General features: G+C 39.8%; 1 protein-coding gene across 3 annotated transcripts in view; it reads left to right on the forward strand.

Annotated features, from left to right (window-relative positions):
• Positions 1 to 25,524, forward strand: part of plxna4 (plexin A4) — a 243,690-nt gene that overhangs the window by 158,432 nt on the left and 59,734 nt on the right. For all 3 annotated transcript variants that reach the window (XM_085138403.1, XM_085138402.1, XM_085138400.1), the window contains exons 6-9: positions 12,869 to 12,992; positions 16,294 to 16,447; positions 18,671 to 18,770; positions 19,314 to 19,428. In XM_085138403.1, coding sequence (XP_084994529.1) covers positions 12,869 to 12,992; positions 16,294 to 16,447; positions 18,671 to 18,770; positions 19,314 to 19,428 — 493 coding nt within the window. The remainder of the gene's footprint in view (positions 1 to 12,868; positions 12,993 to 16,293; positions 16,448 to 18,670; positions 18,771 to 19,313; positions 19,429 to 25,524) is intronic.

Genomic DNA, 25,524 nt, shown 5'->3' on the forward strand with positions numbered 1-25,524 from the left:
TGTAAAATACGGCACACTTAAAATCAATCCTTTGATTTTTCTGAAAATCGACAGTGCCCCTTATAATCCCGTGTGCCTTATGTATGAATTCTGGTTGTGTTTACTGACCTCGAAACGATTTTATGTCGTACACGGCGCTCGAAAATCTGTCAAATGTTTCAGTACGACTTTGCTAAGCTACGAACCCACAACGCTTGATGGACTGTCTGAGCATTACAGCTATCGTAGGCAGGCGCCTTGCAGAGTGATACGTACTGTGCTTCAACATAATATTACCGTATTTTGTGTCTATAACCTCTTTTTAAGTTTTGTGGATATTATACATGGTTATGCTGAGGATATGTCGGCCAATTTCCACTGGAAATGCCTTTTGGTTAAACTGTCACTAAGGAATTTGCACTGTTACATTTTTTATATAACTTTAATGCACATAAAAAAAACTGCTTGTTTAAGTGAAAATACATTGAGGTTTTTTTTTTTGCTCTAATAAAGTTGAGGAGTTGTAAAGTATTTTGTCTAGTATCAATTATATCGTCAGTTATATCGTTATCGCAAATTTTCAAATGTATATCGTGATAAATAGTTTTGGTCATATCGCCCTGCTCTACTATCCCCCAACAGCTTGTGGGGATAGGTTAATTGATTAATCCAAATTACCCATAGGTGTGAATGTGAGCGCGAATGGTTGTCTGTCTCTGTGTGTTACCCCTCCGACAGACTGGCGACCTGTCAAGGGTGTACCCCGCCTCTCGCCCTATGACAGCTGGGATTGGCTCCAGCACCCCCCCCCCCCCCACAACCCTGAAAAGGATAAGTGGAAGCGGATGGATGGATGGATATTTGAAACACTAGTTTCTAGTTTACAAATATTTTTAAATAAATCACTGCATCTGTTTCTAATTTTGTGAGCAAAACATAAAGAAATCTGAGATGGCTTGGGATTGTTGCACACTAATGGGAATGGGAGTAGTAATGTCATGCTTCTGGCAATAGCCAGATGTCATGTTCTATCTTATCAGATAAGATCTGTCAGTACAACCAGTAGTAAATCTCTACAGGTAAACTGTGATTATACTGGGGCACCCTAATGAATCAGTGGACCCAGATGATACTGCTACTAAAAGTGTCAATTTGCTTGAAACTTAAAGTTTTACAAGCCCACAACTTATATTGTCTTTAGAGTACCACTATGTTTCATAGTAAATGAAGGATAACATAAATCTAAATGCTTCTATGCAGTTGTATGCCAGTGTCCCACAATCACGTCTCCATAAACAGTTGTCTAACATATGTACAAGCTTATTAGGCTGATACAAAAAGTTCAGGAAGTCATAAGTAAACACAAAATGGCTGATAAAACTTGCAAGTCATGCTGCAAGCTCCTTGCCCCTTCAATCCTTTGTATTCCCAAGACATCTTTGGTGCTGTCAAACGAATAACCTTTTCGGAGGGAAAAGCTAATTGGCAGATCCGTTGAATGTTTTTTTCTCTCTCTCTTTCTCCCCTCTCTCACCCACACATTAATTCTACACCACCACTACCTGTCGCTGTGTTCACAGCCATCCATTACCTCAGTATGCTCATTACTGTGGTATGCCGCACTAATGCTAATTAAACTGCAGTGCCACAATTAGCATGCCGCCATAGACTCATTGTGTTTGGTTGCAACGACCACTAACCTGCCCCTGTAGGACAGCTCTAAGTGCTTCGAAATATATTGTTAGCAGGGACAGTGACTGTCAACACAAAAACAAAGTTTTTGCAATATTAAAAGGCATCAAATTTAGCAGTTGGCCTAACACCTTTAAGCACCTTTAGTTGCAGTGTTCCCAAGATCAAGTAGGCTGAAATTCTATTAATTCCAATACATCCCTTTATTCTTTTTTTTTTTACAACAGCAGTGATGTTATGCAGTCTAATCTTTTAGGGTTGCAATCACAAAGCAAGTCTCAATGTAATATAATGTGTCCCATGATAATGATGGCACCATGATACAAATATTCAAGAATACTCAATATACTCTAAAACAATTATCCAATATGTCTCCTGGTATCTGTGTAATTGGAGATGGAAAGGCATACAAGAAAAGATGACAGTCAAGAATTATTTGATTATAGCACTGTGGTGTCAGTGTCTGTGACTGTGCGTTAACGCTATTATGCAATTCATATAATGTCTCACATCTAATGATTTGTGTTCCCCCCGCTGTCTGGAAATTATTGGATGAAAGCGTGTAGAATGCCTGCATGTTTTAAGAACAGTATTCAATATTTGGCATCAGTTTATCCCAAGAGGAAGTGGCACAATATATGAGGTGCATAAAGTTGTGCTGTTCTCCATGTGCCTGCACTTCCGCTTTTTTAGAAGTCCCGTTTCAGTCATCTCAGAGTTCACAGAACTTTTTGATTATGCCTATAAGGTGTATCTATTTTGTGAATGTGCTTGTAAATATATTTTGTACAGCTAGAAGCTAACTGAGAGAAAATGGAGTCTTTATAAAATTCATCTTCTTAAAAGTTAGACTGTATGAGCATATCCAGTCATTGACTGCAGTGAAGGTAAATGGCTAGAAAGTCTTATTCTTGTATCATATAGATACAGTGGGGCAAAAAAGTATTTAGTCAGCCACCGATTGTGCAAGTTCCCCCACTTAAAATGATGACAGAGGTCAGTAATTTGCACCAGAGGTACACTTCAACTGTGAGGGACAGAATGTGAAAAAAAAATCCATGAATTCACATGGTAGGATTTGTAAAGAGTTTATTCGTAAATCAGGGTGGAAAATAAGTATTTGGTCACCTCAAACAAGGTAAATCCCTGGCTCTCACAGACCTGTAACGTCTTCTGTAAGAAGCTTTTCTGTCCCCCACTCGTTACCTGTATGAATGGCACCTGTTTGACCTCATCATCTGTATAAAAGACACCTGTCCACAGCCTCAACCAGTCAGACTCCAAACTCCGCCATGGCCAAGACCAAAGAGCTTTCGAAGGACACCAGGAAAAGAATTGTAGACCTGCACCAGACTGGGAAGAGTGAATCTACAATAGGCAAGCAGCTTGGTGTGAAAAAATCAACTGTGGGAGCAATCATCAGAAAATGGAAGACATACAAGACCACTGATAATCTCCCTCGATCTGGGGCTCCACGCAAGATCTCATCCCGTGGGGTCAAAATGATCATGAGAACGGTGAGCAAAGATCCCAGAACCACACGGGGGGACCTGGTGAATGACCTGCAGAGAGCTGGGACCAAAGTAACAAAGGTCACCATCAGTAACACACTACAACGGCAGGGAATCAAATCCCGCAGTGCCAGACGTGTTCCGCTGCTGAAGCCAGTGCATGTCCAGGCCTGTCTGAAGTTTGCCAGAGAGCACATGGATGATACAGCAGAGGATTGGGAGAATGTCATGTGGTCAGATGAAACCAAAGTAGAACTTTTTGGTATAAACTCAACTCGTCGTGTTTGGAGGAAGAAGAATACTGAGTTGCATCCCAAGAACACCATACCTACTGTGAAGCATGGGGGTGGAAACATCATGCTATGGGGCTGTTTTTCTGCCAAGGGGACAGGACGACTGATCCGTGTTAAGGACAGAATGAATGGGGCCAAGTATCGTGAGATTTTGAGCCAAAACCTCCTTCCATCAGTGAGAACTTTGAAGATGAAACGAGGCTGGGTCTTCCAACATGACAATGATCCAAAACACACCGCCCGGGCAACAAAGGAGTGGCTCCGGAAGAAGCATTTGAAAGTCCTGGAGTGGCCTAGCCAGTCTCCAGACCTCAACCCCATAGAAAATCTGTGGCGGGAGTTGAAAGTCCGTGTTGCTCGGCGACAGCCCCAAAACATCACTGCTCTTGAGAAGATCTGCATGGAGGAATGGGCCAAAATACCAGCTACTGTGTGTGCAAACCTGGTAAAGACCTATAGTAAACGTTTGACCTCTGTTATTGCCAACAAAGGTTATGTTACAAAGTATTGAGTTGTATTTTTGTTATTGACCAAATACTTATTTTCCACCCTGATTTACAAATAAATTCTTTACAAATCCTACCATGTGAATTCATGGATTTTTTTTTCACATTCTGTCTCTCACAGTTGAAGTGTACCTCTGGTGCAAATTACTGACCTCTGTCATCATTTTAAGTGGGGGAACTAGCACAATCGGTGGCTGACTAAATACTTTTTTGCCCCACTGTATATAGACGCGAGCTATTTGAGATTTGTTTCAATCACTTCTTAATGCACTGCTAAGATCAATGTTTAAGAAGTTGTACTCAGTTTGTTAAAGTCCTAAAGATGACTTGACCAACTCTCAGAGTCAAATGTATGCAGTTGTTTCTTTGATCTTGAGATTCTTGGATCTGTGGCATTGCTCTGATGTCTGTGCCGAGGGGAGGATGGCCCCCTGTGTATGGGCGACTGATTTCACCCCTCACCCTCACCCTCACCTCTTGGTGGGTGCGAAGGGAAGTTGAGGGGAAGGGAACAAGGCCAAGAAGTGACAGGGGCATCAGGACGGAACGGAATTCTGCACATCCCAGTTCCCTCTCAACTGTCACCATCATTGTGTGAAGACACACACACACACACACACACACACACACAAAAACCAATCTGCCTAACCCCAACACACATCCGCAAGCACACCCACTTTTAAGTCAGGACCATTGCTCACTGTCACCTTTTGTCACTCTGCCACACACAGGGAAGCACAGACACTGGGAAATGGACATAAGCACACCCTCATAGTGGTGAAGGTGTCTTGCCTTTGTCTGGCAGAGCATGAACCAGACACAGGAACTGACATAAGACTGAGAGGATTGAATGAGAGACATGGCAAGAGTCAAAGGAAGTAAAGATATATGGTGATGTATTCCAAGTGATGAGGTAAACTGAGGAAGGAAGGAAGAGGTTGATTATAAATTCACAGCAAAAATGAGGAGGGATTAGGAATCTTCTGGTTAAGTAAACTAAACTCTGTAAGCAGGTAATCTTGATGAGGATGTGAGGGTAAACACACACACTCACAAGCACACACTCACACACACACACACACACAGACCATATGAGAGATCACCTCTGGGAAATCGTACTCAGGTAAATCACTTCACATGTCCCGTCACATAGCTGTTTCTATGGCAACAAGAGCTAAGTCACAACATAATAACCTTGTTATATAATCCAACAGTAATCCCTACTGATGTTTCAGCATTAATGTCACCAGTGTGTTCATTTCAAATCATACATTGAAAGGCTGAATCGCTTGATCTATATTTAGTCTTGATATATTATGTGTAATTAGCTGATTTTAGATGACTATGTGCAAAAAAACCAAAAAATACACCAAAAAAATTGGTGTATTTGCTATCCAAATTTGGGATTGTGGGGTATGATTTATTTATTTTTTACTCAGTAGTTGAGCCATATTTTGTGCTCTTTTGTTCATGCATACCTCAGATGATGAGCGTGCTCCTCACAGTGAACAAAGCCAGCTATTAATATGCGGCATGGACTAGCTCCTTGTTAGCTCAAATTGAGACTAGGCAAAAAGGAAATGTTCACAGTAAAGTATGAGATTGTGTTGAGAATATGCCATAGGCAAGACCATTTCATTTGCAGTGCTTTCTGAGATGGGTTCATTTTAAATATGTCATACATCTAGTTGTTTTGTCAATGTTCCCAGTTAGAAACAGCTTTGTGACCGTGAATAAACACACCTTAACACCACAGGCTGTATATCGACTGCCTGAATCAACAGTATCATATGCCCCTATCTATAGTTGCACACATCAAGGAAAATAATACAATGTACTGTAGATAAAGATGAAAGCTGAGTGCACTGTTGAAACTCCATTGAAAAGAACCATGCCGTCACCCTTAAAGGCAAGTATGAAAACATCAACATGGAACCTAAAACGTGAAAACACCTCTGGAAATACTGTAGATGCACAGCAATAGTAAACTAATGCTTTTCTTTGTCTGGGCTTCTATTTTATGAATGCCAAGTCAAACTGTGTTGATGTAGTAAAAGGACAGTGATATGTGAGCCATTTCAAAACTGTTCCAGTATTGGCTTTTAAATCCATCGCATAAAGTATCGCATTTGCTTTGCTCACTATGGGTGCTTAAAGATGATAATCGTAAGACTTCCTGTGACAAAGTAAAACAACATAGGTTTAAAAAAGTATAATATCACTAATTAATTACTTGGTTTCTGCCTTTCTCACATGCACTCAGCTAACCAGCATACCTGGTATGGTCTAATGGCATTATCTGGGCCAGGAGTCACATCAAACACGATTAAAACGACAGCCTAATAAACCTGTCACATCATGTCACCACCGCCTGTTTCTACCAGGGGACTGTTTGTTTGTTAGTGTGTGGAAGTGAGAGAGTAAGACGTTGTTGCCGTGTCTTTTGACTACTGCTAAATTTGCATAGCACTAAAAGTCATGGCAGAGAAACAGCTGCTCATTGATGCCCGGAGGCCAGGGCTGATGCTGCCAAATCTAATCACTGCCAGTGCTAGCATCTTTTTTGGGGGGTTTTGTGTTTTAAGATTTATAGGTTGTTGGAGGAGTTTGAGCTAATAACACCCATTTAGAATATTGGTGACATCAGCCTCCTTTCCTCACTTTTTTGTTTTCCGGTCATCCATCACAAATTACATTTGACCCTATTATAGAATTTAATATTGCAGCGACTTTATATCCAAATTGTGAGCTTTTTGAGCACTCTGGTATCACGATGTTTAGCAAAAATATTTTGTCATCAGATAGTCTTTGGTGGTCACATATTAAAGCATTTCTAACTGTTTACATATTTACAGTATGCAAATGCTTGCTAGTAATTCCAGTTTATATATACTTTAATAGGTTCTTTTAAAAAAAGGTCTCATACAGCTTTAAACCTATGCAAAGGAGCAGTCGTACTGTATAATTTTCTACTCAGTTGGTGTTCTTGCACCAGTGGTATGCAAAGGGGATAGCTCAGAGATTTCTGGACCTGGGGGAGAGATTCTGCAATTTCTGTGTCTTCAAGTATGGCCTTATAAAAGACAGATTGTGTGTGTGTGTGTCTGTGTGTGCACGTGTGTGCACACAAACCGGTTCACACAAACCGGAGTAACAGGGTCATGGCCAGTGGGCCAGGTAATAACTCTCCCGCCAGCCCCTTCATGCGGATTTCTGCTCTGTGGACCACCACTCTTAATGATAGCAGGAGGAGGTACGCTTACTCTTGTGTGTGTTCGTGTGTGTTCGGCTGCGTTCGTGTGTTTGGTCACATGTGCAAGTGTGAGATGTAGCCACCTTAAATGTTGAAGTGTCATTTGACTGAATCACTGTGACATAGCCCCTGCCTCTAAGGTACTTTATATAGGCCGAGGCTATTAGTATGTATAGACTTCTATATGGTATCTGATGATGCATGGTTAGCACAGTAATTGGTTTTTAGTTGGACTACAGAGTGCCTATTTGTAGGGCATTGAATCACCACAAACAACAGTTAATATAACAAAAAAATTGTGGGTAATATATAACAAATCCTATCAAATTTAAGTATTTTAGTTCATAATAAAGTGGCATTACAATATGCCTTATTTAATGCTTTAAAGTACAAAGGAATATTGTACACAGTTGATATTACCTTTGCCCATTGTGTTTTTGCGATGGCATGACATCAATCATGTCACCTTTTTAAGCTAAATGGTACATGGTAAAATCATATGCATATCATTTTAATTCATCTCGTAGTGTTGATTATGTATCTATTTTTCTGGCTTGTATGCATATGTTGCATACAATACTGTAGCTATGATAAATATTTTGTGGTGAAATGTATTGTCCATAAGGTTGTCTTGCTTTTAATAGCTGTGACAGCCTCATCAACAGTTGCCAAAGCTAAAAAAAAAAAAAATCCTTCTGTGCCCTTTGCCCAGTCTCTCTCTATAATTGTGTCACCTTATCAAAGGCTGGGAGAAACAAGAGTGCAGATTAGTTTTCATTCAGGGCCCATCTAATCCTTTCAGCTTGTTCTTTCATAACGTGTCATTGCCAGTCAGTCAAACAGCTCTTCACAACAGCAGTGTTTACTATCCAAATGAATAGATGTTGGACATCTAATTCTCTGGAAAAAAAAAAAGGGAAAAGATAGCCCGAGTCAAGCTTTTTATGACTGCTATTTGAAATCTAAATCGCTTTGATCTCGGGGGTCCTCTAAATGTTCTATTCTTTGATGTTTACAAAAGGGTGAGATTGTTGCATATTGTTACAAATGATTCAATCTTTCTTTCCTTTCAGGGTCCGCGTGGAACGTAATTGAAAACAATTATCCAGTGCTTTCCTCTGATAATGCCCATCACTTACATCAGTTAAACCATGTAAGGCATTATCTTAAACATCCTTTCAGTAAAGTCCCAAGTCACCAAACGGCCAGATAAATTCTCCCCTCTCCCAGCATGGACATAGCCAATGTGTGTAGTTATCCTATGCTTTGGCTAGAGATTCAATCAGGATGCAAGACCATTTGGTAAATGAAAATATTCATATGCATCTGTTAACTGGTCACCCACTAGCATCTCAGTAGGATTCTCTGCTGGGAGTGAATCAAGTAAAAGGAGGTTTTATTTAATCAAACTAAACAGAGCATTGGTATGCATGAATTGTGACTGTGTGCTGGTGGAAGATGAAGCATTTGATCTGAATGTTTGCGTGATTGGTGGGTGACGTTGCATTGTGCTTTAAGAAAATGCTGATTGATGATGTTGGTGTAGCCCTCAACCATGCCAGTGATCTCGATGAACACACAAAAAAAAGAGACATCAGTTCTATTGCCCATTATTAGGAAGGTAGATTAAAAAATCGGTAGCTTCCCTCTTCTCTTGAGTCACTTTCTCTGCATTGTTGAACTCAAACAGAAATTATTTGACCCCTTTGTTTTTTTTTTTTTAAACCTGCTCAGCAATTCTGTGACCTTAAGACTCTGAAGTGGAGATGCAATATACAGTTCCTGCAAGGCCAGAGAAAGCCAAAGTGAAACTGTTCTAGAAATTAGAAACACTCTTGCAAAAAGAGACCCTTTCTTGGTGATTTAGTGCGTACTGTGTGTTTAAATAGTAGCTTTACAACAAACAATCTTATAACATTGTCTTTGGCAAGATTTATAGACCCACACTTCCCATAAACAGCTTAACAGAAGATCAGTAAACAAGTTGAGAGATGTTGAATAGCTTGGATACATGTCTGATGATTTACCCAAAACCAATTTTATCGTGATCATAACAAATATTTTCAACATTAACAGAAGCTATTTCAGTTTACCCACACATTATAGATAGGGCTACTTATGAATAACCAGAAAAATAAAATTACAAAGTAAATACAGCAGGATTGTTTGTGATATATAAAAAAACAAAAGTGTTCTCAATCAAACGAATAGCATCTCATGCAGATGCAAGGGCTGAAGGCAAAAGTAAAATGTTCACTTTGACCAAGGTGAAAGTGACTTTTCCCTTCAAAGTCCTGGAAAAAATAGAATTCTTTTTATTTTTTCAGTTTATTAATAAATCACATCTGGTAATCACATGCAAATGAAATGTTACAAACCTCCTGTAAATATTCTTAGTTATGTTTCAGTGAGCTATTACCTTAACCCCAGCTGTTAAATAACAAAGGCAGGCATTTAATTGCTATCAAACTATTAGAATAACAGCAGTCACCATGAATGAAACTGATCATCACAAAATGATGATAATAATAACCATCTTTGTGTGTTTTGTAGTGAGAGATAAGGTGTTGATGCTGTGTTGATCAGGCGGTGATGTTTGAGCTGCAGTATTTCAACACCTCTGCACTTTTCTTAGGACTGTCACAAAACACATAATCCTGAAAATAAATGTAATTGAAAAATGAATTAATTGTATTCATTTTTTTAATCACTGGCATCATACTTTACACATGACAACAGATTTGATTTACTAGAATAATGTGGTTTTGCAGAGTACAAATACTTATATGTATTCTATATTTCTCTATAGGTGTGAAATTAATAGCAGATTAAATTCAGTGAGTCAGGATATATATATATATATATTTAATCCATCTTCACTGCACATAACAACCAAAACAAATTGCCCCCTGTCCACTTTTTAAAGTAGAGGATCATACCTTGCCTCATAATCCTGTATTAACAAGTCCCAGTCCAGCTATGCCAGGTCTTGTTGTTGCAACCATCCACTCATACTGCATCGTTATGTCTTATAACTGTATTAAGATGCGTTATAAGTCCTGCGGATGATAAAACATCAGCTGCAAATCTTGGTAGATGTGAATATTGGACAAAAAAAAACAATTCAACGAACACATAAAAAGAAAACTGTAAAATTTGAAAATGTAATTCACTGCAAAATCAGCATTTACACATCCTTGCGTCTTGTCCTGTTTACTCTGTTTCATTCTCTTTACTGTTGTGTTCCTACATCGTCATCATCCTCTCCACCACTGTCATTTACAGCAGCAAGAGTCTCATAAAGATGATGTCATAAATCTGGGTCATAATAAGGTTCAGCAAGGGACAGCAGATATTTATCAACCCTGAGCTTATCCCTCATAAATCAAAATGCTACTAGGGTTTGTTTTATTGGTCATTTTGAAAAGTCTGGTGACTTTTTCTGCAATGTTTTCACTGTAACTGTGCTGTAGAGATTGGAGTTACTATATTATAGAAAAGAAAAAGGGGGGGGGGGGGGGGGGGGGGAGAACAACAACTCCAGATGTGGTCGGTCAGTTCATCTTCAAGGATGTGTCATTTGTGAGAGGACATCTAATTCCTTCTTTGAAATATAAAGGAATTGTTCTATCTGTTGAACATTTTCTAAATGTATTAGGCCTGAATTGAATTTAGTAATGAGGCAATCATGCATAGTGATGATTCACTTAAAGAGATTGTGCCAGTTAATGTTAATAATGCAATACAGCCAGCGATCTTGGCATGAAATGCATGTTTTTCTACCAAAACACAATGTACCGTGACACTGTTAAGGAACGCACACAAAGACAAACATCATTATGGGCACAAAAGCGCATACAAAGCAAGTATTTAGAACCTTATTTCCAAAAAAGTTGGAATGCTGCTTAAAATATGAATCAAAAACAGAAGCCAATGGTACGCATGTAACACTATATCTAATTTTGAATGTTGCTGCAAAGCTAAAACTGCCTGTCCAATATTGTGTTGCTTGGTCTGCAGCAATGTTTACGTGGGTGGTATCTGTCAGAGTACAAAGTAAGATCTGCATAATGCCAGAACCCAAGGTTTTCCTACAGAACTTTGCATGCTAATGAGATGATCCATGTCACGCACCGCACCTGTCAGCACTTTTAATGTCGTGGTTGATCAGTGTTTGTCGGTGAAAGTGTGCTTTTTTTTGTCGGTGGGGGGTTATGTGGGTTGTTTGCCTGGGGGGTTACTTATATGATGCGGCCTTATTAAATCAGTGCTAGAAGAGGAGGCACAGACATCAGTGATTGAAAAGCACAAAGGAACCTGAAGCGATTAAACCCCTACTCAAACCAGCTTAGAAGGGAAAGCTTCACAGAAAGCCAACAATGGTTGCATTCCTTTAAGTCGTGCTTCTCTTGTGCTTTCTTTTCCACACTCTCTCTCTCTCCGTTTCTCTCTCGGCAGCGCTCTTTACCCCTCCTCCTGTTCTGTTCCTTTCTCGAACAGATTATTTCTTTTCATTTTCTTTGTCTGTCTTCTTTGCAGCACGTTAGGCCGCTTAACTTTACAATGCTCATGTCAGGTCAAAACCCACCCTCCTTCTGTCTGTCCAATTCGGGAGAAAAAAGCCTCTTTCTGCATAAGGTATTACTGTATCTCAGACGTCAACCACCTCAAAAGTCTTTCTTTCATTCGTTCATTAAGGCCTTTTTCTTTCTTTTCAGCCTTTTATTCCTCTAAAGGAGTTTTAGGGCGCTCTCTGGATTTTCCAGGTTGTTAATTGCACAGAAAGTTTTTGTCTGAATCAATAGGGGATTAAACTTGAATAAGTTTATGAGGGGATTAGATTAGAACAAGAGCATGTGGGTGTTTGTGTAGAGAAGAAGGTTGAGGTGATATTACAGTCTGGGGCCGTTTTTTTTTTTTTTTAGAATTTCTCGCTAAGCATATATTTAACAACAGTTTAAATAATTGTGTTTCCCAGCCACTTCTACTGGAATTTTTAATGTGAAAACTTTCCACTGCAGCAGTTTTGGTGAGAACCAGTTGTGCTTCTCATACTCCTTTAATTACGAACTCATTTAGATCGCCCAGCTATGGGAAATGACCTTGTAGTCTATCAAGGGATTGTTTTTGGAACATGAGTCAGTAAACTCCTCTTACACCACAAATGGTCCAGTACTCCAGCTCCCCAAAACGCTGTATTCTACTGGATTAGACAGAAGTAATCTATCCCACGTCCCAAACAACATCCACATATCCACCTGCATTTGGCACTGCCCATGAATGCCAGTCATTAAGATGACTTTGCAAAGAAGAGGACTGCTACTTCTTTCCCAATGGGCCGTCTCCACTTCCACATATAGAGCAACCATTGTTTTAAATGTAACTGCTCCCAGCCCTGTGGTGACCAGCCTTCCATTCACTGAACACTGAGGCTGGTACGCTGCCAGAGAGGAAATATGATAAATGTGTATACCACCAACTGTCGGGGAGGGGGAGGGACATTCTCTTTTTCCCAGATGCCAACAGGTGGAAAGGGGTAAGCCCTGGTCAGGTTACTGCAGGCATGCATATGCCAATAAGCATGTGTGTATTTGTCTCCACGAATAACCCTCCCTGTTGTTGTTCTTTTTCCAGGTGTGCCAGAAAGGAGAAATGTGAGCGCTCATCAGAGCCCCGGCGCTTTGCATCCGACATCAAGCAGTGTGTGCGTCTCAGTGTCCATCCAAACAACATCTCTGTGTCCCAGTTTAGTGTCACGGTGAGTGGAAAACAAATTCACTGAATCAGATACCCTGAAATGGAAACAAAGGCTTGTTTGGGGCTTTAGATGCGCAAACCTTGTGTTTTTTCCCTGTGTGTGTTACATGTCCTATACTATCAGGCATCAGTTTTCTCTTTGTGTCACTTGGAAGATTAAATTTAGTCACATTTTAAATTAAAGTAATGAAATATATCTTTCTCTGACTGCATATGGAATATTTTTAGCAGCCAAACATGCATTTGCTTTACTGGAGCCACATTGCAATAGAAAGTGAGGATAACTGAATAAGTTTCTGGTGAGAATATCTTGTCTGGCAGATTGACAAAATCACACTGTCAAGCATAATTTGTAATATGGTGGAATTACGCTCTAAATACTGATTAGTAGCTTGTTTTAACTCTGTAATCCTGCTTTATATGGTTTTACTGACTGCCAGCAGGCATTCCTCAAATCCCGACCTCACAACTTACAATCCCGTCCAACGAAATGGTCTCCCAACAAATGTCAACAATCATTGACAGAGTATAGTTTAGCTCGGCTGTGTTTATTGTGATTGTTGGCAGCCAAATGCACCACTTTTCCCCCTGGATGTTTCATTCTCAAACAGCTGCCAGATTTAAAGGGTCTGAATTGTTTTTTATTGTTTAAGTGTATTGATTGGTGTGCAAAGAGGCTGTGATCCATTGCAACAAAAATATGTCTCTGCAGAAACTGGAGAAACACGAGCGCTCGAACTATCTCGGTGTATCCCCATGTCAGCTTTCACCACGACACAAAATCTTTCTTTTTTTCTTTGATTTGAACAGGATCAAGAGGCTAATGTTTTTAAATGTCAGCATCTTTGACGCTACTAGAAAGTACTGCAGTAACACTGTGTGTTATATAGTATAAATATTCCACTTACCTTACTGTACCCAGCATCAGAGGTTAACACGGTGGTGCAATTTTAAATCGTAAAGTGCAGTCAGCATGACAGATCTCCATTGCATCAAGGGTTAAGTGCGGATTGCATTTTTTTTTGAAGAAGAAGAAGAATTCCTCTGCAACACAAAAATGATATTTATGAGTGTGTGTGTGTGTGTGCGCGCGTTGTTGCTCAAGCCTTTCGAGTGTTTAACCTTTTGCCAGACATATCCCATCCAGGGGCTTCTGCCTAACAGACAAAGGCTCTTGTTTGACCTTTTTGTTCTTAAATATTTGTTGAGAAAGATAAGGCTTAGAAATTCTTGACAGAAACAGGTACACATCACCGCTGAAGTTGGAACTACTCTAGACGAAGCCATTATTTTCTAAGCTCCAGAAGCTCCAGAAAATAACTTTCTGAGCAAATAGTTTTAGGGACTCCTTATGGATCTGCCTCGAAAGTCATCAAAAATATATCTGGCTGATCACAGCCCAACACTGGAGGAAGAAGGGTTTGTGCTCATTATAATACTATTATGCTTCTAGAGGCACAGATGGAACAGCTGTGTCATGCAGTTTTTCACACACACAGAGGATGTAGTCTTTTTACATATCGTAATTCTGTTTCATTTTCTTAATTTTCTCCCTACATTGCTTTGTTGTGTATGAGTGCAGAAGTTAGCAAGTCAAGAGGAAACGCGAGTGGAAGTTATTATAAAATGAAATTGCTCTATTGCATCTGGGCTTTTAAGAGCTAATTGTTGCTTATATGGTTGATATTTCCATAGATTTTTTTTTATATATGCCAGATGCGATGCAGGAATAATGTACTCTTCAGTTTAGATCTTACTTTTATGTCACTCTTCTGGACATAAAAGGTCATAAATAAAACAATCATGTCTGATTTAAAGCTTGCTTAATAATAAACATAAGAAGATATAACGTTTAAGACAGTCTTCTTCTCTGTAGCGTTGACTGCGTTTGAATAAATCCTCTCTGCAGCGAGGATATTTTTCACCCATCTAAGATGAACAGCAACACATATTCTCAGCGTCAGGCATGGTGTTTTATAAACTACCGGAGGTCATTTGTGCACGCGCATTTGTCGGCTGTTCCTATTAAAGATGAGTATGTTATTTCCATACTCATGCATCACTGCTGCGGCTCGGCTCTAAATGTAATTGAGGGAACTCTACATCTGTCCGCCTTTCCTTCTTAAAAGGAAAAATAAATAAAGAAGAAGAGAAATAAAGGAGGTGAGAGAGAGAAAAGTCATGCAGTGTCCACCTTTATGCTGGATGTTGTGTATCTATTCACACCAGTACCCATTAAATAGCAATATAAAAACAGCTCAGGTCAGCCCTTCTTTGGCGCTGAGGCAGCTTTCAACACCACATTGCACGTCTACTATAGGCTACGCCTCAAATCAATGCCTGGACCAAAGCCCCCTTGCAGACACAGTTTTCTGTCAGTATGTATATTTCGGTCTTGACCCCTCTCCATCTGCCTCCCCAAGTCTGTTTTTTTTTCTCTTCCTTTTAACCACGGAGTAATTTTTCTGTCTCCCACTGTCACTAGTTCACCTGAAGCCTTTTTTCCTGAGAAGCTGAAAGAGCTTACATAGCATTTTCAAATGAAGAGGAGGAATTTGCATTCTTTATTTCAAGTCTTCTTTTCACTTGCTGTCCAGCACCCTGTGTGCTGGCACTCTCACTATTTCATCTTCTCACTAATAGTTCATCCTGCACTTTGAGTTTTACTTTGAATTTGAGTTTTCTGTTTTTATCATTTTATTCACCTTTTCCAAAACATTTCATACCACAACACCTTTTGTTGTCAAAGAGCCAGAGCCCGGAATTTAATGTGGAACTGAAAAATCAATGTAGCTCATACAATACCACAAGGCATAATGAAAGGTGACTAGAAAGGTATCAGTGCTCTTGGCAGTTGGATACAGCCTGTTAAGATGGAACTAATTTCAGTTTTATGTCTTAATGCATTAGAGGGTGTCCATGTTGTGTGGACATTCAGCCAGGATATGCACCTGACACCTGGTTCAGTTCAAGAACCCTCCCAGTGTCCCCTCTGGCCACTGACCACTGTGCTGATTGATCTTTACTCTGCAGTGACCTTGCATGAGTTCCCTCCTCAGCAGTCATATCTGAAAATGTGAAGTTCTCACAGATGTGTGTCAGCCATAAAATTACATTTAGGGCTTGTTTGTCTCACTTGTTTATCTTAGACCGCAGGGCAGCTATAAAATGCACCTGGATATGAGTCATCATGTATGTTTTAAACTGGCTTTCGTGCTGTCATGTATGTGTTAGCTTTAGCTGGCCTTAATCTCTTTTATCATATCTGACGGCTTGTATCCCTTTTCTTTCCCTTTCTGCAGTTGGTGTTGGAAGCCCATAATGTTCCAGAACTCTCTGCAGGTGTCAACTGTACATTTGAGAACCTGGCTGAGATGAATGGCTTGGTGGAGGGAAATCGGATAAAGTGCTCCTCGCCCGCTGAAAAGGAAATGCCACGAATAATCGTTGACAAAGGTAAAAAAAAAAGAAAAGAAAAGAAGAAGACTGGAGTCATCACGTATTAGATTAGGACTTGAATGACTTTCAGGTACATGCACATCTGGATATTCTCCCTTCTGTCAGAAGCATGCTTGTCCTAGGGCAATGAGTGTTCTGTGAATTTTTGTTTCCTCATTGCCATCAGTAACTCAGCAGGCCTTGAAGCACTGCCTTAGGATATGTTTAGTAATTGAATGAACATTAGTTATTTGTCTGAATGTGGGATTTTTCTTCTCGCCTACCTTAACATGAATACGCTCTAGAGGGAGTTACGGGACCCTAGTTAACCTCGGTGTAAAAAGCATAAAATCACACTTCACAGCGTGGTTTTACTACAGCATTTCAGCTAACGTGTAGCCTAGAGATAATATAATCTCTGTGGACAGTTTCCCTGTGTACCACTGCCTTACTGATCATTTTCATTTACATGGAGTTTTTCTTTTGATAACCCTGTCCTTCTCTCTCTTGGGTGGCCAAGCTTGTTCTAATTGAGAAAACTCCCATCTGGGAAGGTCTGTCTGCAGGCAGTTGATCCTTCACCAACGCTTACGTGTCCTCGTGTTGAGATAATGATAATGATAATTTTCTTTCTAAAAGAAGAAATAGAGAACAAAAAATATTTGGATTCGGCTGTAATGCTACCATTTATGATGGAAAGGCTCTAAAGAAGATATTTGCAACTGTTTGCGCGTCGTGCAAAAAAAGTAGTCTCTACATTGTTTATATAATGGATTCAAATGCAAAGATACACATTCGCGTTTTTCTTTATTCCTCGGTTGCTCCAAGAACAGAAGAATCGCACATACATGTGCCTAACAGACATATGAAATCATTTCAATAAAGTTATCCACAGACAGACAGCACACATGTACATGTACAGCTGAAAGGGAGCCTGGGGGTGCTTTGGGGAATTTGAAAAAAACAAAACAAAACACATTTGTTCAATGTTTGCTATGTCACATGTAAAGCTGGTAATGCTGCAGTCATGCAAACATTGATGTGCAAATATGTACTCTATGTCATCCACAAATGATCCATACAGCATTTCTCCCTACCGACTGCTTGTCACCCTCCACTTTCACAAACATATGGTTTTCCTGTTTTAGGGAGAGGAAACCATTCCAAATGTTCGTGTCTTTCATCTTCAATTTTTACTAGTACTCATTAGTAGAAGCTCGGTTGAAAGAGGGAAAAGGGAGAGCGATGGAAGAAGTGACGAGAGGCGGGGAGAGATAGTGTTAGCAGGCTTCAAGGTAACATTTAGGTGGCCTAATTAGGACAGATCCGTTGTCAGTGGCGCTTTACTGTGATTGATGAATGATTCCTCCTTTGTTGGAGAGATGGGTGACAGACACGAGGGAGACGAAGGAGTTGCAACGTGGAAGGAAGTGAAGAGACCTGGGTAGAGAGATAGAGCGAGGATGAGAGAGAGACACATAGGTAGTCTAGAAAGAGAGAGAGCGCATTTAGATGTGTGGATGGGCTGTTGAATTAAACATGAACTCCTTCATTAGTGCCAGACAAAAGGACACACCAAATACAGATGAGGCGCAAGCTCACGGACACGCACGCTCGAACAGACACACACAAACACACACGTACTTTCCGTTTCATCTTCTTCTTCCTTTACCTTGTCAAAGACTCTCTCAAAGACTTTTCCAGGGGAATATTGTCCATCCCGAGGGATATGCGCCAACTTTTGTTTCTTGTAAGACGCCAGGAATAGGCAGAGTTAACCCAATAAAACCCTCTCTTTCTACTCTCTTTCTTTGCTAAGACATACTGCCTTTACCATTGCAACAAGCTGATCACCTGTAGCTCCTAGCAGTGCAGTCATTTTCTTTTTCTTTAAAACGAAATCTAACTCGACGTTGTAAAATGATATTTGAATAAGCAAATGAAATGATTATCATACAAGTGGTGTCGACCCCCTGCCTGTGCTGAAAGAGTAGCGGTGACACTCTAACATTACCATTATAATACTGTTTTGTTTCTCCTACTTGTTTGAAGAGTTGAATGAAGCTGTCAATAACGGCTTCAAGTAACGTGTTCTGAAACAAAGGCAATTCCTCCTTCTGCTAGTTCTCATTCTTGTTGTCCTTGTCTTGTGTTTCTTTGTTTTGTTAGCAGAGTACAAAAGCTTTCTTCCTACCTCTGTGTATCAAACCGTTAATTTTGACTTTGATCTGTTTTCTCTAGGTGACCACCAGATCGTGCAGCTCTATCTCAAGTCCAAAGAGACCGGCCTGGCATTTGCAAATACAAGTTTTGTTTTCTACAATTGCAGTGTGCACAAATCGTAAGTTTATGTCTACTATTAGTTTTTAATTGCACTTCAGTGAGTGTATAAAACAATGCAGAAGTTATGTTGTATTAATATCTGGGGGGCAGAACTAAAGAGTCGAGGCATACAGCATTTGCAATTAGCTTCCTTGGCCTTTGGGGTGGCTCTGGCTCAGGAGGTAGAGCAGGTCGTCTACTTACTGAAAGGTTCATGGTTCAATCCTTGGCTGCCCCAGTCTGCGTGCTAAAATATCTTTGGGCAGTAACCACAGGTTACTCCCAATGCATTCATTGTAGTGGGAATGTTTGGTAGAAAGTGTATATACGTAGACAACGTGAATGAGATATGTTGTCTAAAGTGCTTTGAGTGCACAACTAGAAAAGTGCTCTGTGAGGTCCAGTACATTTAAAACAGATACTTTGTTGCAAATCTAATGCCTCTATATTGTTGAAAAGCTGCCACAAACTATGTGCAGAATTCATTTGTGCACAGAAGCTTTTGTACTTCAGTGCATTTGGTGCTGCTTAGTCCTCATTCAAAACTATGCTCTCCTTGTAGGTGTCTGTCATGTGTGAGTAGTCCCTACCAGTGCCACTGGTGTAAATACAGACATGACTGTACCCATGACCCTCGCACATGTTCCTTCCAGGAGGGTCGAGTGAAGAAGCCTGAGGTGAGTCCCAAACCGAGCATGAGATTAAAAGTTTGCATTGATTTTTGTTTTTGTTTTCAACCTGTACATGTATTGAAACACATTGTAGCACCCAGAAAGTAGACGATGCCAGAGCTAGGCGGGGATTGTAAAGATGTGCTGTCAGAATTGTTGTTTAAGCAGCTCTCAAGGGGGACCATGTTTTCTAGCATCACTTCTGTCTATAGATTTAAAGACTGTCAAATTACATCCCATTAAGACATTGTCCACAAATCCTCAGATTTTACTGCTGCCCAGCTTCAGTCCAGCCTCTGGGTATTGAGCCAGCTAAGTTATAAAACATGGTGAAATAAATTGAGGGGAAATGTTTGGCTATGTGAGACTAATAGCCATCGGTGGAGGTTTTACATGCAAAAAGAGTTATGTTAAAAGGACTGAGACACCTTTCAGCTGTAGTGCTTCCATCTGGCATGAGCCTCTTGGCATGTCTCACTCTTGACTGCACATCAAAGGGCAGTGGAAGCTAATAAAACTGAGTCATTTCCACTTGCCCAACCCTATTCCCTGTGACAGCTTAGTCTGTGTGAATTATCAATAGTATTGGCAGCCAGTTCTATTCCCTTCGAAACAGAACCCACTGTAATTAGGCTGCTCTGCTGCAGAGGACAAGCCACTCACTGGATGGGGTACATTCAGTGAATGCCCCCAAAGCAGCCACTCCCCATCCTGTGAGAGAGAGGCTTCATGCTGATTTAGAGCGGCTGCAGCAGTAGTAGCCTTTAGGGCAAAGCAGCGAGGTAAAGGAAATTTAGGGGATGTGCCCGTGATTTGGGCCTGTGGGTACAGTATTCCACGGGTATCTGCATTTCTCTGTATTTTTATGTGTATATACAGTGTGTGGCTGTCTTTGGCCTGTCTGTTTGCTGACAATTCGCAGTGGCTTTCAGGGGGAGGGTTTTACAGGGAGTGAGTGGCCTGTTAATCTTAGCCTGAGGTGAGCTATGATGAAGATCACTAGTGCTCATGTCTAGGTTGGCAGACGCCGCACGACGGGCAGGGACAAGCTTAGCCAGATTGTCTCCTTTGATGAGCAGTCTGCTCTCGATTGTGTTATTCCACCCGTGTTTCCCCCAAGCCATTCAACCTGCTCAGACGATATTATTTTCTTTTTCCGCCGTTTCCATTATCCTTTTGAACCTTCTGCTTAGTTAGGCCCAAGCGTGAGTCTTTCCAGGTTTACTTTTCCAATTAGCTCAGGCGCCGGTGGTCAATATTGACTCTGGATAATAACGCGTGAATCCTCTCCTATTGTGTTGCTGACTAAAAGAAAACCATAAATAAAGGCGGATTTGGTATTAGCACATTAATGACATCCTTTTTTTTTGACATGTTGTTTCAAAAAAGACAGGTGTTTTGCAGGCTTAATGACTTTTAATTTGCTTTTAATTAACCCTTCAAATCCAGGGTCACGTTTTTTTCTGCCGGCTTTTTGGTGGTCTTTTTGAATTACCAGACGCACAAATCTACAAGCTTGATAGCATGCACACTCACATACAGCCATAGAAGATTTTTGAGATTTCACAAAAGGCATCAAGTCAACTTTGCTCTGAAACGGGATGGCCTCTTACTGCAGCACATGAATTTTTGTGTATTATTACAATTAGGGGATTTCAGGAAGTGATCTGAATAATCCCCTAACTCTATGCTAATGATCGAGCCAGGCAAATCTCCCTACTGGTTGAGCTTGTTGTTAGTATGCATCGGAGGACAGCGTTAAAGCCCAGCCTGGGTGTACGGTGAATGCCTTTTTATTCATGCCAGCAATGATATGGGCACACGGATCAGACATTTGCCTGTTGGCACATTAACTAAGGGCGTGTCCCTGTTTACCCTCCACACATGTCAAGGACTTAGCCATCATTCTGATGAGTCTCAGTGACAAAGGACGTGCTTGCAGCTTCATTCAGTTTCACTGTAGAAAGAGCCAACAGTCATTTCCAACCTCTGCAGCATTGATGTGAAAAGGTTGTGTTTACCCAGTGAACAATATTTGTTTTCCTACATATTTAGCTCTGTTTCATCTCTCCTCCCTAATTCACACATGGTCTCACCTAAAGACACTGATGAAACTGGGGACACTTCCTGTTCTCTTTGTCTGATGAAAACCACAGGGGGATATTTCCCCCTCTTCTTCCTCCGTCTATAACACAGCATGTTCATATTCTGAGTTTCTGTCAACCCTAATATATTCAGTTGGTAGGAAGATGCAAAAAACACACAAATATTAATGTTACCAAAGATGTATCACTATTTCCTGGCACATAAAGCATCCTTGTCCTTTGTTGTTGTTTGATTGATTGACTGCGTGATCAATGCCGTAGACTTTATTTACCAGAAATTTATTGATCAAGTCATCAGGATAATGTTATTAAAGAACCTAAATGCCAATTGTAATAGCTGTTAGTTGCCAATATTAGACAGAAATGGTAGCGCGAGGTGCATTGGTTTAATTCATGGACAAATCAATGCCATGCACATGCACTGACTGTTGAGGACCAGTTTGAGTATTTGCAGAGAAAAGAGGAAAAATGGATATGCGAAAATCGAGAACGAAAGCAAATGAAACAACATTGAAAAGAAAATTACAGAAAGGCGCCGAAAGTGAAAGATTGAAGAGGTAAGATCTGAAAAATACGGGAATAAAAAAGGCACAATAACAAGAAACAGAAGCAGTCAGATGATCATAGAGGCTTTAAACAAACCCCTGAAGTTAGGGAAATTTATTTGGAAATGGCAAACAGAGAAATGATTACCAACAATGTGTTTTAAGATCTGGGCTGACAGATGAAGTTAGTCTTCCTACCATAGTTGTACATGTACGTACTTTACCTTATTTTCGTTGTTGTTTTTTACAATCAACATTATAACTTAACTAACTTTAGTTTTTTGTTGTTAATGATGGAATAAAGTGGTTTGGATGAAGCCCTGATTACTTGTTTTTATTCCTCTATGGGATGTGTTGCAGTGGTGCTTCTGTATTCTGAAATATGAACATTTGGTTTATTGAGTTGAATGTTTTCATAACCTGGAAAATGATGAAAAAAACACATTTTAATAAATCCTAACAGTTCTTAAAAACGAATGGATGCAAATGCAGAGAGGAGGAAAAATATCAGATATAGCAAGAAAAAAAAGGAACCAGTTATTTGGGAAAACTTTAAGGCAATGAAGGAATGAATGGTGGGATAAAAACAGGGATGAGAAACGAGTAAAGAGCAGAGAACGTGGAGAGTGTCTTTGCCCGAGGCTCTGTTGGATATGATAAAACAGAGGCTTGTTAAGGGGAGCTCTTGGTAACCACTAAGTGTGTGTGCGCATGTATAAAAACTTAAGATCCTCTTCATCTTCACACCTTGCACTTCTATAATTATGTCTGTCTCTCTCTCTCTTTCTGTCTCTCTCTGTCTCCCTCCCTCCTTAGCTTCAAACTATGCCAAGGGCTTTTACATTCACAGCTCCCATTCTGCTTCCTACTCTCTGTCACTTTCCCTATCTCCACCCATCCACACCTCCCACGAGGCTCTAATTATCAGATCTAAGTAGGTCCCAAAGAAGAAAAGGAGTCAGAAAAGAGGGAGGGCAATCAGCGAGAGAGTTGATAAGAGAAATGAGAAGGGTCAGTGAGATAGATCAAACAGCACAGGATGCGTTTAGAGAGGTAGAAATGAAGGAGGGAAAAAGCATTACTGAGAATCAGAGGTGAGGTTAAAGAAAACATCGAGGCGGCGATGGAGACAGGAAGAATGAAGAGTTATTACATATAACATATGGGGGGAGAGGCGCCGACTTTTTTCAAACGTCTTAGCTTATTATGTTGTTATGATGAGTCATGCTATTGACAGATACTCTCCTTAGTGATTTACTGCAAGTGTTTGATTACATGACTGGAAGAGTGTCAGTGAAGCTCCCGGCACCACACGCGCACCGACAGACACATAAAGTAAAACACATACAGTTAAGCAGCTAGTTCAATCCACATCAAAGTGTTTGAGTTTGTAGTTCCCATCTCTCCCACTTTAATATTCCCCCCTTTTAAAAAAAAAAAAAAAAAAAAAAACCCTCCAAAAACTTCTACTTGTCTCTACACATGCAGATATTTTCAGTGAAATATGTCCTGGATTTTAAGATCCCCACAAATACACAATATGTTCACGTAATTAAATTTTGGAAAAACAACAGCAACATCTCTTTCCAGAAATTGTTTTCCTGTTGTTCTAAATAATCCATTTAACATGCTGTCAGTAGTTTTCACGGGGAACTAGAAAACTGGAAATAATTATTCTGAGCCACTGGAACAGCTTCTTTTGCATTTAGTTAGTGTAATTTGTAAATTATGCGAGTGCCACAAATTAATTTAACCCCTGATTTATTGGATTGCAGTAGGAATCTGAGTAAAATAACTACTGATTTCCTTTCTTCTTTCATGGAACCTGTAATTCAAACCCCACGTATAGGTACGGCTTTGAAAGAGTGCAAAGTTTTCTGTCATTGTCTGCCATTTATGATCTGTATGTGTTTATATGTATGAATGTATTTGTCTGTGAATCTGCATTTCCTCCCCTGCTATTTGGTGCACCTCAGTCATTGAGCTTGACAAGGAAACAATAAATACACAGACATTAAACCTACCTAACACTGACATAAATCTCAACAGCAACAGCAAGCATCACTGCCAGCAGCATGAGCATCTCTAGCCAGCTAGGGGATATGCATGTGTTTGTCCAAACCAATAAAAGCCCACTTGGCCTCAGGAAGAGCTGGCAGTGATCGTACTGTTATACAAGTGTGTCTGAGTGTGTATGTGTACATACAAATATGAAAAATTAGAGCTAAGTAGCAAAAAACACAGACTACCACCATTATACACACTGCCTCGGTTGTAATTTCACTTCCGCATGGTGCATTTATAATCGGTATTTAAGCGAGATATATGTATTTCTCCTTTTTCATGTTTATCTCTTCTGTCACAAAATATGATGTTTATTTAAAGGTGTTTAGGGAGGTTTTTGTTTTCAACATACATGATGAATGATACCTCACAAATCTCTCAAAGAATACAGGGCTTGGTTGTGAGGTTATATTGTAATGTGGAAAGTCAACTTCAAAAGATTTCAACCTCCACAGAGACTATTTTCTTCTTTTTCCACCATTTCCATTATGTCGCTTTAAAAAAAGGAAAAAAATCTACATTTGTTTGAGAGTCACACAACATCCAGTCTGTGCTGTTGGCAAACAGATGTACTATACTTCATCACATTGAGAAAATGTAATGAAATATAGCAATTATTTATTCAGTCAATTTTTTATGAGTTCTCTGCTATGCTCGGGTCCTATTCTGCTATACTACTATAAATTCCATATTAGGCTGTTGTTAGCTGGTTGCCAGACAGTGTAATGACATCACGGTGTATCATCTGTATCATAATATTCAAGTTTTGAGGAAATTCATTTCGATTTTGTTTTCATAAAATGAAAATAAAGCGCTTCTTCAAGTGTTATATGTGTATAAATACACTTATATGTCCTATACTTGTTTATTTTGGCTCATTGGCTTTAAGGCAATTATGATATTATAATATCTGATATGGATAAGAACCTTTAGTGGCCTGGATACCTGTGTGAAAGAGTGGTTGGTCAACTTTTTATCATATAGGGCAGTGCGGTGAGCTTGTATGCATGAGCCTCTAGACCGAGGCTCACAGTACAGGTTTGAATCTGCTGATTATGTGATGATTTTGCAGAAGCGAGTCCTTTTCAACCAACTTTTAATGTAAAGAGACATTTTCTTCTAATCTTTTCATCAATCTGGAAGGATAGATTTTCACCTTTAATGTTTTATCCAGATTTCAACAATGTTTTAATGTCTGGCAAAGACATTAAAGTTTTTCAGACTTTTCAGCAGCAATGCATATTTTTGATTAAAATGCAATTTAACCATTCTACTAAAGTGGAAAACTAGTTCAGTCCATAACACTTTTAGTTGATGACATTCATTTTATACTGTAATGTGATTCTGTTTTTGTACATACAGTAAAATTTCTGTTAACTTTAGTCTAC

This window comes from Neolamprologus multifasciatus, chromosome 17 (assembly GCF_963576455.1).
Source record: "Neolamprologus multifasciatus chromosome 17, fNeoMul1.2, whole genome shotgun sequence".
Taxonomy (NCBI): domain Eukaryota; kingdom Metazoa; phylum Chordata; class Actinopteri; order Cichliformes; family Cichlidae; genus Neolamprologus; species Neolamprologus multifasciatus.